This window comes from Mastomys coucha, unplaced genomic scaffold, assembly GCF_008632895.1.
Source record: "Mastomys coucha isolate ucsf_1 unplaced genomic scaffold, UCSF_Mcou_1 pScaffold16, whole genome shotgun sequence".
Lineage (NCBI taxonomy): Eukaryota > Metazoa > Chordata > Mammalia > Rodentia > Muridae > Mastomys > Mastomys coucha.
The window spans coordinates 9,077,562-9,096,144 of NW_022196898.1; the positions used below are offsets into that span (position 1 = coordinate 9,077,562).

Here is an 18,583-nt window from a genome sequence, read left to right on the forward strand (position 1 = left end):
GCTGTCTCTGTGATCCTGTGATTCTGGGATCCTGTGACCCTGGGCTTGTTAGATCACCTGGGAGTGGGACTTCCTCTCTGTGTTGTAGTACTGCCTGCAGATCTTGTGCCCAAGGTCTGCTCTGGACACCAGCCCAGACAGACTGGAAGGAACCTGAGTCACTGGGCTGGCAGAGTTCCCATGTGCCTGGTCCAGCTGGACCCAGTTACTCCCAGTGTTGAGACAGATGTTGGGTTCTCCTCACCTCTGATCCTGGGTGTGTCAGAGTGCCTGGGAGTGGAGCTTACTCTGGGTGTTGTGGGACTGGCTGCAGAGCTTGTGCCCAAGGTCTGCTCTGGGCACCAGCCCAGACAAACCGGAAGCTGCAATTTATTTCAAATGTGGAATGAACTAATGGCCTTTGAATGGTCTGTGTTGAGTTTTTTGTCAGCTTCTCTTGTAAGATGATGAACTTTGATGACCACTCTTAAATGGTCATCCTCAACTTCTGACTCCTAATCATTAAGTCTATCTCATTCAAGGCTCTTCCTTCTCCTTTGTGAAACATCTTCAATGGCCACAGGACTGAAAGTTTGCTAGCAGTTCTTTTCTTCTTTCCTCTCTCTCTTTATCTACCACCCTCAGAACCTTATGTAGACCAAGCTGGCCTCAAACCTTCAACCTTCCTGTTTCTCTCTCCTGAGTTCTGGGATGATATATATGTGCCGCAGCACCAGGCTAAACATACTGTTAGTTCCTACAGAGCTTTGTCAACATATTATCATTAGTCTTTTAAATTATAGCTTCCTAGTGGATGTGATTGGCATTTCCTTGACAGCTAACACCTAACCCTTAAGAATGATAATGTAAGAGAAAGAAGCAGGAGAAAATACTACATAAGTTTAAAAATAACACACGTTCCTCAGTCAAGACTTATTTAGAACTAACTTACATATGATTTTGGTTTGGTTTGAGCATCGTCAGAGGAAGTGTCCATCTTAAAAAACAATGACTGTAGAACACCTCCACAAAATTCACACATGGGTTTCAGCTCTTCTTCATCCTTCAGAGAAAGAGAGAGAAAGTGAAGAAGTGTCCTAAGGTCCAGTAAGCTTAGGAGTAATAGGAGTGGAGTTGTGGCCTGTGAATGCTCAGCAGGGCCACAAAGGCAATGGGGGGACTGTGCCAATTTATTTTGAGAACAATCATCACAGAAGTACTTGATGGGTAACTTTTAAGTGTCTGAAATTTTGTAGCTAAAGGGACCAAGCCAGCAAGATATGCATGGTCTAGCATGTGACATCATTTCCACTCAGGTGTTCGGAGGGACTAAGAAGCCCTGCAATGCATTTCAACTGCTGTTCTCTGGCACAGTCCTGCAGAGCAAGTGCTTTGGCGCTATGCAAATGGGAGAGCTTCAGAAAGGATGACCTCAAAGTCTTCTAGAAAGGACAGAAGTATAGACTATGTAACCTGTAAATGCTAGTAAGAAAATGCCTTGCCATTACTGTATACCTATTTGCCACTTTTTATGTCTTGGTGGCAGAATTCCTCACAGAACTTACTTTAATGAAGAAGGGTTTCTTCTGGCTCATGACTTAGAGGATACAGTCTATCACAGCCGTGAAGCCGTGGCAGTGGTGGTACCCTTGTGGCTTTGGTAACAGGAATGTGAAGTGGCTGGCTATGTACTTCAGCAGTCAGGAAGCAGAGAGTTGGGGCCTGAATAGGACAGTCTATGAGACCCAGAAGACCCACTCCTAAGGACCCATGTCCTCCAGCAAGACTCCTCCTCCTAAAGATTCCACAGGCCTCTGAAACAGCATCAGTAGCTAAATACGTGAGCCTGGAAGGGACATCTGACATTCACCTTTGTACAATTTCAAACTTTCTATAATAAGCCAGAGTCTTTCCTTTCTGGGATGTCTGTGCTTGGAGTCCTGAACTCCACAGGGAAATTCAGGAGGAGAGGAAGATGATGAGGGGAAACAAGCAAAATAGAAGTCAGGATGGGTTGGGTAACTGTGAGAGATTACTACACTAAGGCCATGTTAGTATTTGTTACAGCTATGATTTCAGAGGGTTCTGGGCAGGTGAGTAGCTGAGTCTCAGAAAAATACCTTAGGAAAAAATCCAGATGTGCCTTTTAGGGCATGAACAGTACTAACACATCTATATTTCTCATGACAATTATCCTGCAAGACAGGGTATCCAGTTCTAAAGGCAATCAAGTTAGCTAATGTAAATAGGGATTAGCCACTTATGTAAAGACGTCTGTAGAATGTCAAAACCATCCCACAATAAGCTTAATGCACAGGCAAAACCAGAGTGCTTAGTGGGCAAAGTCTTGCAGTACAGAGATAATGAAAAATGAAATGGTAATGACTATGATGTGATGACTACTTCTATACAAGAGACTTGTGAAGAAGGTATGAAGAGGACGGCTAGATAGGCCAGCTGCTACCATCCCTGAACTCAACAAATGTTAATGCTACAGTCAATGTCTGCCTCTAAAGCCAGAGGACCTAGCCTTGTCCAGGTCAAGAAATCTTCCTGGAGAAGAATCCAAAAGGCATTTCTTATGGTCAGGCCCATCTGTGGGAGTCAGAGGAAGCATAGAACCCAATGGCTCAAGAGAACTGTCTGGATATAAGCCCTTCTGGCTTAGAAGAAGGGGATTGCTCTGTTCAGGTAAAAATTCCAGGCTGAAGAGTCTGTAGAGTGACTATAAGGTTTCCAAACTGGGGTAAACAGCTCATCAAATAGTTGTTGGTGTCATGTTACGTGGCTTTTAAGGTATTTGTTAATACCACACAATTCTACTGCTGTGCATAATGGTAATGAGCTGCACATCAGTGCATTCCCAGAATCTCCTCAGTCTTGCATATGTGCTGTGATACTGGGGCAAAACTCTTTACTAACTCTTACTATGCATAAGATATCATCTGGTACATCTCAGAAGATGTCATCAAGGGGATTTGGATCTGGGAGTGTGCATTCTCTTCACATGGTCATATACTATATCAGATTGGGCAATGGCTGTGCTTCTAGCCATTTCTTAACCACTCTGGCCCATGGAATTACTAAGGAAACCTTAATCTAGCTTATCAAATACTGGCATTAACTGGTTCCTTGATATCACTAAATATGGCAAAGGTTCACCTGTATTTGTAGGCTTTGCAACCACTACTGTTGGTTGAACCGTGCCTTCCCAGAAGATGCACTGAATGTTTGACCTCTGGTACCTGGAAATGTGACTGAATTTGGTCTTTATGAAGGTCACCAAGTTAGAATGGGGTTATTGGGATAAGTCTGATCTAGTATTATTGGTGGTGTCAGTAGGGAAGGACCTTTGGATATAGGGACCCAACAAGAAGCCAGTGAATACTGAAGCAGAGACTTGCAGGATACAAATGCCAGCCAAGGATGGCTACACCCTGTCCAGCAGTCCGTAAAGCCAGGAAAATGAAGAGACTCTCCCTACAGTGGTGACCCTGTTGATATCCAGATCCAGATTTGTAGCCTCCTGAACCATAGGGCAGAGGCTGTTTTGTTTTACAGCACTCAGATGGTAGGAGTTAAGAAGCCACACCATGTGCTAAGTAAAGGAACCCTTTGAGTTGAATCTTTTAAAGTATATTCACATCTACTGTGCAAACCACTGTCCATATGTCCATATGTCCTTTTACAGAAATAATAAAGCACATGAACTGAAATACCTTACAGCTAACATCCATATAGGGGTACTCTTTTCTATATGACAGAATGGCCGGTGGCCCAATGCTGGGTAACGTCCTTAGTGAAGTTTCAAACAAATTTACAAAGTCTTCATTAAACTAAATAAGAAGAGAGAGAGAACAATTAAAAATTGAATAAGTCACTTTACAAGAACAATGCATTAGTTATTATGACAACTAGCTCTTACCTCCATCTCACATAAAATGCTTAGCTTGGGCTCTTCAGGATTAATTATCCAATTTCCTGAAGAGAAAGGATGGATTCAATAGAAAAACAGCAAACCATTTTGCAGTGTGTTCTATTTTTCTCTATTTTAGAGGTTCTTCCCCATCCTAACCTACTAGAATACCATATTCAAGCAGGAATAGGTATGCATGTACACAGATGCATGCACACACATGCTTATACACATGCATGCACATGCTCATACACATGCACCCCTCACCTGCCCCAAGCCTTTTACTTGCACTGCTTGCCAGGGTACATTCTCAGCACTGTACAAGTCAGGTTTGTTCCTTACTGACAACTTGTCTTTTCCAGCAAAAGAAGATGAAAACAAGCAACCATTTACCTCTTAACTTAGAAGCTAGATTTTCTGTCGGTGCTTTCGTTATCTCAATGGATGGTATTCTTTCTAACAACAACAACAACAACAACAATGTATGCATATATTCATCATCAAAAAAGGAGAAACAAAGTCTAGTATGGAAAAAAATCATAGAGAAATAAGTGCCTTTGTCACTCTGCTTAGATTCCTAGGTTTAAAACAGATAGAGTTGGAATGATGGATGAACCCAGAGACAAAGAAGATGGCTGCTGAGATGTAACAGCCCTCTCTATCCCAGAGCAACCAGGGGCAATGAGAGTCATTAGAGACAGGATTAGAAGGTGAACTGTCAGGGAGAATGTCTGTTATCTAAAGAAAACATTAAACATATTTTAAGGCATTATGTCAACAGAAGTGCTAGTTCAAGCATAAACATTAATGCACAAAGATGATCATAAAGGCCTTATCAGGGCTTAATAAAACAACTAACCTTGGAGCATCCCATGACCCTATAATGGACTACCAAGTAGTCTTTTCAGAGAGACAGCCACTCCTGATGTGGGAAAGTGACCAAGCTGTCTTAGTTCATTTGGGATGCTGTAACAACATGCTGGGAAGTGCCAGGAGGTTTGGTGTCACTTCAGGGCTTGTTTCTTGGCTAACAGATGTTGCCAAGGTTAACACATTTGCCCAATATCTCAATGTTTATGTGTACCACCCAGATTCAGCATCAGCTCTATTGCCCTTCTATACCAGTTGAACTTCCAGTTTGCAAGGCAACCTCCCAATAAAACCTAAACAATCAAAGGACTCACTTATTTGCTTTCTAGCAGAAATTTGTTGAAGCCAGCTTTCATCTTCTGTTTGTATTGATATCTGAACTCTTTCATACAAACTTGGGTACAAGTTTCTGAAATTTAAATCAAAATGTTAGAGTGTAATTACAGGGTTGTTAGCAAGTCTACGGTACATAGTACATTTTTAGTTGAATAACATATGCCCACAGAAAGTTCTCATGTTCTCTTTTAAAATATTTTCTTCCATTCCTATATTTTTAGTAAAGTTAAACATGACATGTTCGATCAAATAAGTTCTTTGGGAAGTCTTCCTCAGAGTCCTCAGATTTGGTGTCCATGAGGGACGATGAGGAGAACTGGTTTTTGGGTCAGAGTTTTATTAAGAGTTATATAATGTCATAGACAGGAATGGTGGGGGTTCTAAAGAGATTCAGGCCGGTGAGGTTAAGTGGTTAAGGGGAAGCTCCATAACATGTAGTTGATGGGGCAAGTACACCATAGTGCAGATTGGTTGTTTCTAATTCTCAAGAAGCAGAGACAGAAAGATTTGGCCTTTTGGTGACTGTGCATCAGACAGGATGTAATCTGTTGCTCCTGGTTGCTTAAGGTGCTTAAGCAGTGAAGCTTGAAGAAGTGAGGACTATAGACTCATAGACAGCTATAGGAGAATCCTTGATATTTCTTTCATGGCAACCATGAGGGTAGAGAAAGAGACTGCTGTCAGTGTGCATAGACTCAGTAGGCCCAGTTCAAACTTAACACTTTCTAGATCCTGGAGGTTTCTAACTTTTTTTTCCTGTAGGGATTTACTAGCACTATATCTGTGAGTGTGCAGGACCCTCTTGCTTGTGCTAGTGATGCGCTCATTTGAACATTTATGTAAATTTAAATTAACACAAAGTGTTCCTTTCCTTTAGTTTAGAGTGATATAGGGCTGGGCTTTCTGGCCAGGCAGTCTTGCCACAGTGGTGAGCTCCTGGTTCAGTGAAAGACCATTTCAGATAAGACAAGGTGGAAAGCAATAAGTTAAGATACTTCTAGCCTTTACATGCGTATGCAGACATGACTACACCTGCATATAAACATGCATATGCGTGCTACATGCACACAAGAAATAATGCAAACCTTTATTTTGCTTTGTTTTTCAAGACAGGGTTTCTCTGTATAGCCTGGCTGTCCTGGAACTTGCTCTACAGACCAGGCTGGCCTTGAGCTTGGCTGCCTATATTTCCTGAATGCTAAGAAATTATATAGATTTTTTAAAAAGCGCTGATGTTATGGCAAACACGTTGTAAGTATGAGACCTCTATTCCCTCTCTCTGGGTACTTTAATCAGCTATTTGATTAATGCAGGGAAGTAAGAATTTAATAACTCTACTGATAACAAATAAATGTTTTCCAATCTCCCTTATTTCTTGACATTTTAATTAAAGAATTGTATCTTCTCAAATGATCAAAGGACATTATTTCAATCCTTCAATTTAGCATTGTTACTTTTCTACCAGAGTTCAACTGTATCTTCCCCTGTCATTTTGACACTTTGTTTCCTGGCACATTGCATCAGTGAAGTGCTTTTGTTTTTCAGTTTTGAAGCAACTGTATCCTGGAATAGGCAAAGAGCTTCTCTGCAGAGGCCACTTATGCAAATCTCTGAGGGCATCTTGTTTATCTAACCTTCCTGAGAGACAAGCTGTGGGTACGACCAGTTAAAGCAACATGAGAGGGAAATCTCAAGACATTTGCTGTGTATTCTCCCCCATCCCCACCCCCAATGCAATAGCTAACAAAAATGAACACATTATTCATGCAAAAGTGTCCTTGCCTTCCTTAGTCTTCTACCAAAGTTTTTGCATGGAATTTTTAGGTGGAAGATAAATGAGGATGGCCACAGAATTCACTTTGTGGAGAGCATACTAGATAGGAATGATTATTGCTTTACCTGAGATATTTTGATTACCTTCACAAAAGCTAACCAAGACCTTAGTATTTCCTTTTTACTGGCAAGGAAATGGAGGCCCATGGAGACAAAGGGATGTCTAAAAGAGTCAGAGAGGCTTCTGTCTTGGTCAAAAACTTATTTTGTCACTTTCATCAGTGTCTTAGTTATTGTTTCATTGCTGTGAAGAGACACCATAGCCAAGGTAACTCCTATAAATCACTTAATTGGGGGGCTTGTCTACAGTTTTTGTCCATGATCAACATGGTGGGAAGCTGACAGGCATAGTGTTGGAGCAGTAGTTTATAATCTTACATCCTGACAGAAGAGTAGGGAGGAGAGAGGGAAGAAGGGAAAGGGGAAAGGGAGATTGAGCTTTTGAAACTTCATAGCCCACCCCCACTGACTCATTTCCTCAACAAGACCACACCTCCTAATCCTTCTAATCTTTCTCAGGTAGCTCCATTCCCTGATGGCTAAGCATTTAAATATGTGAGCCTATGGAGAAATTCTCACTCAGACCATCACAATCTGTCCTTTAAAGTGTCTCATTTCAATGAGAATAGCAGTAAGGCAAATGAAAATAGAGTTGAACTGATGTTGGCTACATTTTTAGGGCATTAAAACACACACACACACACACACACACACACACACCTTATCTCACCAAAGTCAGTAAAGAATACTTTGATTTGTGTGTGTGTGTGTGTGTGTGTGTGTGTGTGTTTAGCTTTTAAAACATCTTCTTAGAAAAATTTATGAGACACAAGCATCTTGTCTGGGGGCTGGCGAGGTGGCTCATCAGGTAAGAGCACTGACTGCTCTTCTGAAGGCCCTGAGTTCGGATTCCAGCAATCACATGGTGGCTCACAACCATAGTTAATGAGATCTGATACCCTCTTCTGGTGCGTGTGAATACAGCTACAGTGAATTACGAGCAGGCCTGGGAGCGAGCTGGCTCGAGCAAGCACCTTCGGCAGAGGTCCTGAGGTCAATTCCCAGCAGCCACATGATGGCTCACGGCCATCTGTACAGCTACAGTATACTCATACACATAAAATAAATAAAATAAATCTTTTTAAAAAAAGTTAAAAAAAAAAAAGAATCTTGTATGGAAAAGGGAGCTTCCCATGGACTTGAAATAATATAGCTGAAAAATACAGCTACATGGCAGCTCAGTATACAATCCACTTTTTTTTTTCCTTTTGATGATTTTAGTGAAACAAACAAGCAAACACCAGATTCTTAAATGTCTAGCCTTAAAAACATGCTGTAATTGGTATGTAACTAATACTTAGCTCTTAGAAAGGAGGAAAGCCAGAGCAGAGGATACACAAGCTTAAAACAAGAGAAGGTTTTTCCAGAAGGGAATTTCTAAGAAACTTCTATCTTCATGCAATCAAACATAGAAAGGACAGAATGGTGACTATCATGATAGCAAGTCAAGAAATGACCTTGGAAGATCCAGCCCCCAAAGCTCCCTGCTCTACCATTATATGAGGCAACAGGGATCAGTTTTCTTTAAATAAATTTATGTTATTATTATTATTATTATTATTATTATTATTATTATTATTATTATTATTATTATTTTGTATATGAGTGATTTGCCTGCATGAATGCATGTACACCACAAGTGGGCCTGCTGCCTCTAGAGACCAGTAGAGGGCATCTGGAACTGGATAGAGTGACAGATGTTTGTTAGGGACTATGTGGATGCTAGAAACTGAACTTGAATCCTGTGCAGGCGCAGCAAGTACTTTTAACCACCAAGGCATCTCTCCAGCCCTAGTAGTTTTATTTCTAAAGGAATGGAAAGAACAGTGTGTTGTTACTGTGATTGTTGAAAAAATGGTCATATACCTATGCAATTTTCCCCTTGAGTGAGAAACAGAGAACACAGTTACTGACTGAACAAGCTCAAGGAAAGAAAGAAAGGCAGGAAAGAAGAAAATTAGGAGGGATGGAAGGAAGGAAGGAGGGAAGGGTAGAAGGAAGGGAAGGAGAAAGAAAAAAGGGAGAAAAATGCAGACTGAGCATTTCACCATAAAGCACTTTAACCACAAAATATAGCATCCTTCTCTTAACTGTACTAATGCTGGGATCACAGACCAATGAGGATGACCTTCTCTCCTCACCTGCCCACCCAAGGTTCCTATAAGCCCTCCCTTAGAGAAGTGAGGTACTCCCTGTAGGAAGGTCTCATTCTAGTTGCTGTCATTCATTTATGAATGCAAGTGGATAACTAAGGGTTGTCATTACTTGAAAATAAGTGATAACAGAAAGGGGTCAAGGAAAGAGGAATAAAGGTACATTAACTTGGCATATTAACATATTACTGGGCCTTTGAAGGTGGTAAAGAGCAGTCAGAAAGTGTTCTGAACAGCAATAGTAACAGCTTCTCAGAATTCCAGCCGTGAATCACAGAATAACAAAAATGTCTGTACACAGGCTGTACACCAACATCTGAATATCAAAAATCCTGAAGATATGGAAGATATAAAAAAGAAGAACGATGGAGAATCCTACCTGACAGGCACAGTGTGTGTTCTGAAGGGAGGAAAACATAAGCATTCAGTCTCAGTTGTGTGTGTGTGTGTTGTGGTGGGAGCAGAGGGCAGGAGGTGGGGGACGTTGTATAGGTGAGTGCAGGTGCCTCTTGAAACAGATCCTGCTGGAGCCTGGAGCTGGAGTTACAGGCACTTGTGAGATGCCCCTGGTGGGTGCTGAAAACTCAACTTAGTCTATTTCCTTAACCACGGAGCCATCTTCTGTCCCCAGCACTTATTATTGTCTGCATAGTATGTACTTACTTTGTATCACACTGATAAGCAGACATATACTTATAATTGGGTAATAAGATGAAGACAGGAACTTCAACTTTATCTCTTACAAAGTGCTTACTAATGTCAGTGGTTTTGATTATTTGCTTTTACATGTTTTTATTTATTTATTTTTTATTTTTTTTATTTACGCTATGTAAGATAGAGTGGCTTGGAATTGGGATCCTCTTATATCAGCCTCTGAAATGTTGGGGTTACAGCATGTATTAGCATCATGCTTGGGAAAACCAAAACCAAAACCAACACTTTTGAATCAGTAAGTTGTAAGTTCCTTGGGTTATAACAACAAGTCTATCTAAAAAGGTAAACATTATTTGCTTTTAAAAATGAAAATTAAAAACATTTTCTTACCTATCTACAGTCACTTCAGACAAGTCTTTCTTAAATGTCTGAAATATTTTGGGATAGCCTGCCAAATGAAACATTAAATAGTTTAGCCACTCCATGCCATGGGTTCTCCAAGGGAAATTTTGGCCCCAGGGAACTGAAACAGTGTGGTTGTCACAGGGGTGTGTGTGTATGATTTGTGTATGCTGATAAACAAAATATCCTAGAATGCACAAGGACGCTACCCTTTCCCCCAACAGTTAAGATACACCCACAGTAAAATGTGAACTTTGACTTCAAGGAGCTCGTTCTAAATGCTCTGCTTCCTTTTAAAGTAAACCATATTCCAGCAAGGAAGTTCAATCACTGCCCAGGAGAGAGCTGCGTGTTGGGGTGTTAGGCAGAACTGCTTCAGTAAGTTCAGCATCCAACAGGCACTAGTGCCCCAGTGACCTTTTACTTCTCCTAAACAATTTCCCTTATATCCTACATTAGGAGCCATCAGAGCCAAGCCTTGATAGTGTGGCTGAATTGGGCAGGGGTAGGGGTGGGGGGCGGGAAGCACCGGCCACCCTTCAGGAGGGAGGGAGGAGAAGCCCAACGCTACTTTTGTGGGACGAGCCGCTGCTGGAAGCAGAAGGAGAGCCCTCGGTGCGCGGCAGCGGCTTCTCTAGCGGCTCCTCTGCGATCCACGAGGGGCTGGACACCTCGCTGGGCGGGGACGTGGTACTCAGGCTGGGGCTGACCACGCTAATTAGGCGGGGACGGAATTCCAGGGAGTCTTCGTCAAAGCCTTCATCGAGGCCTATGGCCTTCCAGATGTCCTCTTCCTTCAACGACTCAGGGAACAGGCTCTGGCTTTCCTGCGGCTTGCCCACCCTATCATCCCTCCCTTGCACCCCTTGAGCTCCCTGCTCCCCCTGCTCCCCCTGAGCTCCCTGCACCCCCTGAGCTCCTTGTTCCCCCTGAGCTCCTTGTTCCCCCTGCTCCCCCTGAGCTTCCTGCACCCCTTGAGCTTCCCGCTCCCCCTGCTGCCCCTGTTCCCCGCGATCTCCCTCCTCCTCTTGCTCCCACTGCGTCCCCTGTGCTTCCTCTTCCTCCACCATCTCCTTGGAGGCTTCTTCTGGCCCCTTTGACATTGTGCCTCTCTTTCGAGGCTTCGGAGCTCCCTGACTTGGGCGCATGTCTGCGGGCAACCCGGAGCCGAGCGTGCCACCCTGAGCACGCGCAGCTGTTGAGCGTCAGTCTCCCAGGGCAACCTCCGACCTTTGGGGGTTTAAAGCCGCAGGACCCCTTTAGTGCTCAGGTGGTGGGTGGTCCCCTATTCCCCACCCCGCGCTCAGCTCCTTTCTGCCTTTGCTCTCTAGGTCTTTGAGCCCTTCTTAGCCTGCAGAGAAGCAACCTCCCTTTCCTTGGAGCTGGCTCTTCTGGCTTTTTTTAAGAGGATGCTTACAATGTCATTTGGCACTGAGGCAGCTGTGGAATTTGATTTTTATTAGAAATATGACTATTGGAAATTCCCGTAAAACTCTGCTTACAATATTAGATACCAGTCTTTGGTCTGTAGTTTGCCATCTTATGATAACATTGCCTTATGTTTGTTGTTTAGTGTGACTTTTTGGCATCTTATATATTTTGCTGCTGAAATTTTGGGTTCCTCTAGCCCTAGTTTGGTTGATTCCTTGATCCATCCTTTTGTTTTGGAATAGAAAACACCTGAGATATCTGGCCACCACATACCACTTTTTGTTTTGGGAGCTTTGTTTCTACTCATGGCACTTTAAGTTATTTTTTGTGAAATATTTGCACATACTAAAAATGGTATCCAGGAGACCAGGCGGTGGTGGATCACGCCTTTAATCCCAGCACTTGGGAGGCAGAGGCGGGCAGATTTCTGAGTTCGAGGCCAGCCTGGTCTACAGAGTGAGTTCCAGGACGGCCAGGGCTATACAGGAAACTCTGTCTCGAAAAACAAACAACAACAACAACAACAAAAAAGTGGTATCCAGGAAAACATGGTGGACATCTGGTTGACTCGCTCATTAGATGCCCAGGGTCAGGCCTATGAGTCACTATTGAGTGATTTCTGTTATGCCACTTGACTTCTGTTAGCCTATTTCTGGGAGGTGGGGGAAAGGACTGGAAACAACCATCCCTTAAAGATATTTGTGAATACTGATGAATATGGAATAATGGCCTGTAATTTCAGACATATTTTGTCCAAAGAACACTGGGAACACCACAGTAGGGACATGGAGGTACTGGGTTTAGCTGCAGTGTGACGCCTTTGGAGGGTCCCATCTGAGAATAGACTTCCTCCAAAGTGGTTTGGTTTAGGTCAAATGGAAGGCAGGACAACTCTGTGATGGGGGCTCTGTGGTGGCACTGTGGCCTTAACTTTTGTTTTCATTTAGACAAACCCACATGGTGCTGTTTTGTGGTTGGTTCCATGAGCAATTATTTTGATGGCTGCTAATCCGGCGCTTTATTTATTAAGCAATTTTGTGAGCCAGATCTCTGTTGGGTGTAGAGTCAGGACTCTAGGCAGAAGTCTGCCTAAGGAGCTGGCCAGAGTACCTAACTACTTGGCAGGGTTCATCAAGGTCATTGGCATTAGAATATAGACCAGGGAGTGAGTGGCAGAAATTGTCCAACACTCCTGTGGATGGGGCAGAGGGAAACTGCACAGAGTGTTTTTTTAAAAGAATGGAAGATCTTGAAGGCCAATGGAATGCTTGCCACAGGCTAGTGAGGCAGTCTAGAAGTTTGAGTGGCTTTGGAAACAAAAGGTCAGATGTGGGTGGACAGGGATATAGAGAGCAGCCTGTCAGGCCCAGGGCAGGAAGGCACTCCAGAGACTCAGGAGGTGTGGGAGTGAGGACAGTAAGTGGGACTTATGGAGTCCTATTCAGACAATTTTAGAATGTTGGGAATGGGTGCTAGGGATGAGCCCAGGGCCTGCGGTATGCTCCTTACAACTGAGCTTGTATCCTAATAAGAACACTCTGGTGTTGTAAGCATTTTCTTAGGTCCTAAAATTCAACTGGCCCTCTATGTAGGGAAGTAACACGTGTAAAGGTAACAGCTGTGTCTCTGCTTCTGGGGATTGTGGAGAGCAGTCAAGTTGTGGGGAGAGACTGGCTGGGGGTGGAGGGTTTGGTGGTGGTGGGGTTCGTGGTGGGTGTGCTTAGTTAAGACTATCTGCCTCTGGGTGGCTTCTGCAATGGCTACATTTTACCAGTTACACTGTAAGCTACATTTAAAGGGTATTCCTGTTTAGACCTGCCCAACTTCTTTTAAAACGTTTTAGGGAGTCTCCTTCCACACAGAGCAGGGCCTTGTTTCCCTAAATGTCACGCTCTTGTCCTTCTGACCAGGGATCACCTAGAACTCTCAAAATCCCCTTTCCCAGGGTTTTCTCAGGATCTGGGACTTGAAACTGGGCAAACTACATGACTGAGGTGGTCAAGCCTTCATCCCTTGATGAAATTTGAAAAATCAGCCAGTATCTTTTTATTTAGCTGATTTTTTTTTTTGTTTGTTTGCTTTGAGACAGGGTTTCTTTGTATAGTCCTAGTTGTCCCGGAACTCACTCTTTCGTAGACCAGGCTGGCCTCGAACTCAGAAATCCACCTGCCTCTGCCTCCCAAGTGCTGGGATTAAAGGCATGCACCACCACGGCCTGGCATGATTATTATTATTATTATTATTATTATTATTATTATTATTATTATTATTACTATTATTTTGTTAGTTAGTTACTTTGTTTTGGGAAATCAATGCTGTGTTTTATTTACTCCATTTTTAGATATGTATAATTCCCTTTAGAAGATACCCATAATTTCTATAATCTATAAAATAATATCTTGAGAGCTTCAGATGAGAAAATCCAGCTACGTTTCCCCAGACACAAATACATGTCTGTGGTGGTTCTCTGTGTTGTCACGTACCAATTGTTACTTCTCCCTTTGCCACCAGGACACCAGTACCGGGAGACAGGCTAGACCTCAATTTCTATACAATTCAAATTTGTTGTTGGTGTGCAGAATCTTGTAGGCATTTCCACATTGTTGTGCTTCCTTGTCATTTTTATGAGACCCAGACACATTCTTGCAGTGATTTCCTGGTCCTTTGGCTTTTACAGTCTTCTGCCCTGTTTCTAGAGCTGTAGATAGAGGAGCTGTGTTATGAATGTATCCTTTGGGGGGGGGTTGGATACTTTATAATTACTGTTCTCTTTTTGGACAGTTGTGGTTTGCTGCAATGATGTCTGTCTGTTGCATAGAGAAGTTTCTTTAACGAGGGGTGAAAACTACATTTATTTGTGGGTGTAAGCATGAGTACTTAGAATGCAGTTAGTAATTCTGCTGGTTTAGTAAAATAGCAGTAATAGATTCTTCTCTAGGATCCATGGCCTCACTGACTCCATGTAGTTAGCTAGTTTTCCAGTAGCAGGGATGATTTCTCCTCCATTGATCAGGCCTTGAGTCCAGTTAGAGAAACATTGGTTACTGCCAAGATATGTGTGCCACTATTGCACGCTTGAGGCTATCATGTTGTGCACATCTCTGATGCAGCTCCTGGGCACCACAACTGGGCAGGATGGTTGGCTGCTTTCTTCCTTGGAAGCTTAGATAACACTGGTTTATGAGAGCTAGTTCTCAGGGAGGAGCCTTTCAAGTCAGATCCCACTGGGGTCCTCCAGTCTGGTGTCTGAAGTAGATGGTATTTCTAGACATATTTATTTCCAACCTCTGAGAGGCAACTAAAGGTAACATGGCCTACAATGTTTTGGAGGGTCATTTGGACTCCTCTGACTAACAACTAGAAAGGGGGGTGTTCTTATGGCTGACATTTGGGTTTTTGTTTTTGTTTTTGTTTTTTTTTTAGATAATTTCAATTGTCTTTGGACTGTCTCTGGAGTAATAAAGAAATAGGTACTCTTTATCCTAGCTGATGCCAGTGACTGCAGGGTTACTTAGTCCATCTACTCACTCATAGACTAAGCATCCTGAGTCTAATTTGTTCACATAAAAATAGTTGTTGGGTGTTACACCACTGGAATTGTCCCATGCCAGTCCTTTCACTGAAAAGGGACCACATGACAATCACTATGTTGGAATGGCATAAGTTCTATGGATAACAATAAAGTCTGTTTAGGAGATGGGTGCAGAGTCATGAGCAAGAATTCTTTTTATCACACAGGTGGTTGATAGCAGAGAATATCAGGTTTACTGGGCACCTCTGCAAGGCTTCCAGGCTGCTTCAGTCCCGGAACAAGGATCTGGATAGTGACATAGAAAATTAGAAAATGATACATTTCCAAAAGATGAAGTGGGTCTGAACAGGGAGAAAGAATTTATCAAGTGGATCCATGTGCACAAAAAATAAGGGCTCGAAAGGCTGGGCTGGGTGCATGGCATGGCCCACAGCCCTAGTCAGCATTGCACAGTCCAGCCCAGCACTGCCTGGCACAGCACAGATTAGCATGGCATAGGCATGCTTGTGCATGCTCCATTACATAGAGTGCTCTCCAACTCCATACATGGAGTAGCTCATTAACATCTTAAATCTCCACTAAGGTATCTTAGTGGAGAATGAACCATTCATCACCTTCAGACATCGAAGTGCCATCTGGTGTTTTTCATATGGCAGTTTTGTAGCTTTTGAATAAGGCTCTCTGGATCTCACTCTCTTGGTGGCCATATAAGACCTTACTAGGTTACTTGAACAAGCCTTGAAGGAAGGGAAGAAGCTGGCTCTGGGTCTCACCTGAAAAGATGCAGGAGCAAACATGATTGATATCTGCTGAGGAGGGCTTTGATTTTTATAAGCTGGGGTCCCTCTGAGAAAGGTGTGGCTTATGTTTAACAATAGCCTCCATCAACTTCTACTAAACCATTTAAATGGCCTCACTGCTTTTGTGGGGCACAGAGACTCAATTAATGGGGAGACCTGATAGAATGATGTTGTACTAATGCACAAACAAACCTGCAGTGCAGCCCCAGGGTACTAAGAAAAGACTATTGGGACTACAGACCCTAACTGAGACTATAATTCACCTGTGATACAAAGAGCATGGATTTGTTACTTCAAAGACAGCCCAAAGGTAACGAACAGAGTTAGTTAGGCTTTCAGATCCAAAACTTGAGGCCCTGGGGGTAATGCATCTGGGCTCGATGCTAGAACTAAAGACAAGACGCAAGAACAGAAAGCAAATGAGTTGAGAAGCCAATAAGCGGAGGCAAGAATCAATCAACTCCCAAACCGTGATTGCCAGACACAGAGAACCGGCACTATGAGAAGATGGTGGATTTCTATCCTGGAGATCTTTCTTGTAGCTGTTCGGTTACACAGGGAGAAGGGAGGAGGGAACAAAGGCATTCAGTCATTCTGGAGCTGGGGCTTGTCCTCTGGTCAGGTGATCAGCCTCATTTCTGAGACTTGTGTCTATTCACTCTCATCGCTTTGCTCTCTGAATGCTCAGGCTCAGGCACTTGCTTTTCTTGAAACGCAGAGTTTAGTTTCTGCTGATTTCCAAGGGCATATGGGCTGGGGAGAGGGAAGGTAACTCAGAACAAACACTCCATTAATAGTGTGGACGTGCTCTTAGTGACATGCACTGGAAACTTCTTTTTATAATATAGAGTTTCAATATAACTTCCCTGTCATAAGAAGGGAGGCCCAGGGAGGGGAGCGGGTCAAAAGACTTGAGAGATGGCTAGATCAGAAACCATCTTGGAGCTTGGTGAGACTCCTGAGTGGGAAAGCAGTACTCAGCTAGGGTTAGCCATCACCTGATATCATCTGGTTGGACTATTTGCAATCCAGAGTTTTGGCTATTATAAAAGGAAGAGATGCTCATTACAGAAAAAAATTGGTAATGCCTTAAAGGGGGTGGAAACCAAAAGAGATACCCATTCACAGCTGTCCTGAAGCCAAAACTAACATATGCAGATATTTTCTCCCTGTCATCTTTCTCCTTGTATTTATATGTAGTGTATATCTTGCCCCTTCCTGCTTAGCATGACCTTATGAACACACTCATATATTTTATTAATCTTTATGTCAAGTACATGTACCATAATTTATTTCATCATGCTTTGCATTCAGTTAGAGAATTAGTCAACAAATATTCAATTCCGTGCTTCAGACTCCGAGGATACAACAGGGAATTAGATGGATGAAGCCCTTCACTTCCTGAATCCTATATTCTGGAATGGGGTAAAGCAGGAGATATGTCATTAGCTCTATCTGTGAGATAACTAGTGTGTGCTATTGTAAGACACTGGGTTTGCCCTCAATATTTTATGTGTGGCAACTTGTTAAAAGCAGCCACAGAAAGCCAGTGTACCAAGCTCATGCCCATTGCAGGGATTCTTATGCTGGCTCATCATCCCTCAGTACATCCTCACTCAGACCTAAACTCAAATGCCACCTCATAGGACCCCTCCTCCCCCCCAGGCTTTACCATATCGCTCTCTTTTATTTATTTATTTATTTATTTATTTATTTATTTATTTATTTATTTTTAATTTCTCCTCTAGAGTGCCCCTGTCCTGGTGACCTCTCACCTTAGTCACTTTAAGATTCATTGCAGACTTGTAAGGACAGAAAGAGAAGAACCACCCAGCGGGTGGGGACAGTTGAACACTAAGCAGGCTCACTGTTATCTTCCCACAGAGCATTGTTAGACTGGAATGCCAGGAGACTTGGTAGGTTGAGTGGCTTCAGAGTCCCTGGCACCCAGGCACCCACCTGAGATGGTAGGCTGCTCCCTGCTCCCTGCTCCCTGCCAGACTCCTGGCCTGGAACGAGCCACACTTCCCACATAAGGAAACGTGACCTGTGGTTATGTATCTCAAAACAGACTTCTCCATGCTAAGGAGGTATCTAGAGACCCTGAGGGTTTAGCCAATAAGCTTCCTTTCCCGGACATTCCTTCCTGGAAAAGGTATTTCATCTCTGGTTCACCCTAAGAAGGTGGTATGCACCCATTTTCCATGATGAACAGTCAATAAACAGTTTGGAATACAGAACTGTCTCTTCCATCCAAGTCACTGTGGGGAGCATGGAGAAGGCCTTCGCCTACAGAGCCATAGCCTAAGTCTTCTGCAGAAGGCCTCTCTGTACTCCCAGACAACCTCGGCTAAGTTCTTGAGCTGAGGAGCTAAGCTGGAGTTCCCCATTGTCCCGGCCTGGGCTCCTTGTCCTCAACCTGTGCCCCCTCCCCACCCACTGGTTCCCCAGATCTGCTCCCAACTCTCTGAGACCCAATGGCACCTGGATGTCCAGGAGTCAGGGAACCTCAGCTTTGGCCTCCCACATTCTAGGCTGTGTTTTCCTACCCCCTGATTGGTGTACCTGTGCTTCACTGGCACTCGGCACCCAACAGCATCAGCACCGGGGGGCGGGG

The 18,583-nt window shown here is 43.3% G+C and overlaps 1 protein-coding gene and 1 long non-coding RNA gene across 2 annotated transcripts in view; both read right to left on the reverse strand.

Annotated features, from left to right (window-relative positions):
• Erich6 (glutamate rich 6) overlaps positions 1 to 11,351 on the reverse strand; it is a 29,428-nt gene extending 18,077 nt beyond the window's left edge. Inside the window, exons 1-7 of the mRNA XM_031376158.1 lie at positions 10,775 to 11,351; positions 10,192 to 10,249; positions 5,080 to 5,174; positions 4,289 to 4,351; positions 3,905 to 3,960; positions 3,699 to 3,815; positions 932 to 1,042 (exon numbers count right to left, since the gene is read on the reverse strand). Of these exons, the coding sequence (XP_031232018.1) occupies positions 932 to 1,042; positions 3,699 to 3,815; positions 3,905 to 3,960; positions 4,289 to 4,351; positions 5,080 to 5,174; positions 10,192 to 10,249; positions 10,775 to 11,351 (1,077 nt within the window). The remainder of the gene's footprint in view (positions 1 to 931; positions 1,043 to 3,698; positions 3,816 to 3,904; positions 3,961 to 4,288; positions 4,352 to 5,079; positions 5,175 to 10,191; positions 10,250 to 10,774) is intronic.
• Positions 11,352 to 17,240: 5,889 nt separating this feature from the next.
• LOC116094029 overlaps positions 17,241 to 18,583 on the reverse strand; it is a 3,747-nt gene continuing 2,404 nt past the window's right edge. Inside the window, exon 2 of the long non-coding RNA XR_004119941.1 lies at positions 17,241 to 17,381. This is a non-coding gene — a long non-coding RNA (uncharacterized LOC116094029). The remainder of the gene's footprint in view (positions 17,382 to 18,583) is intronic.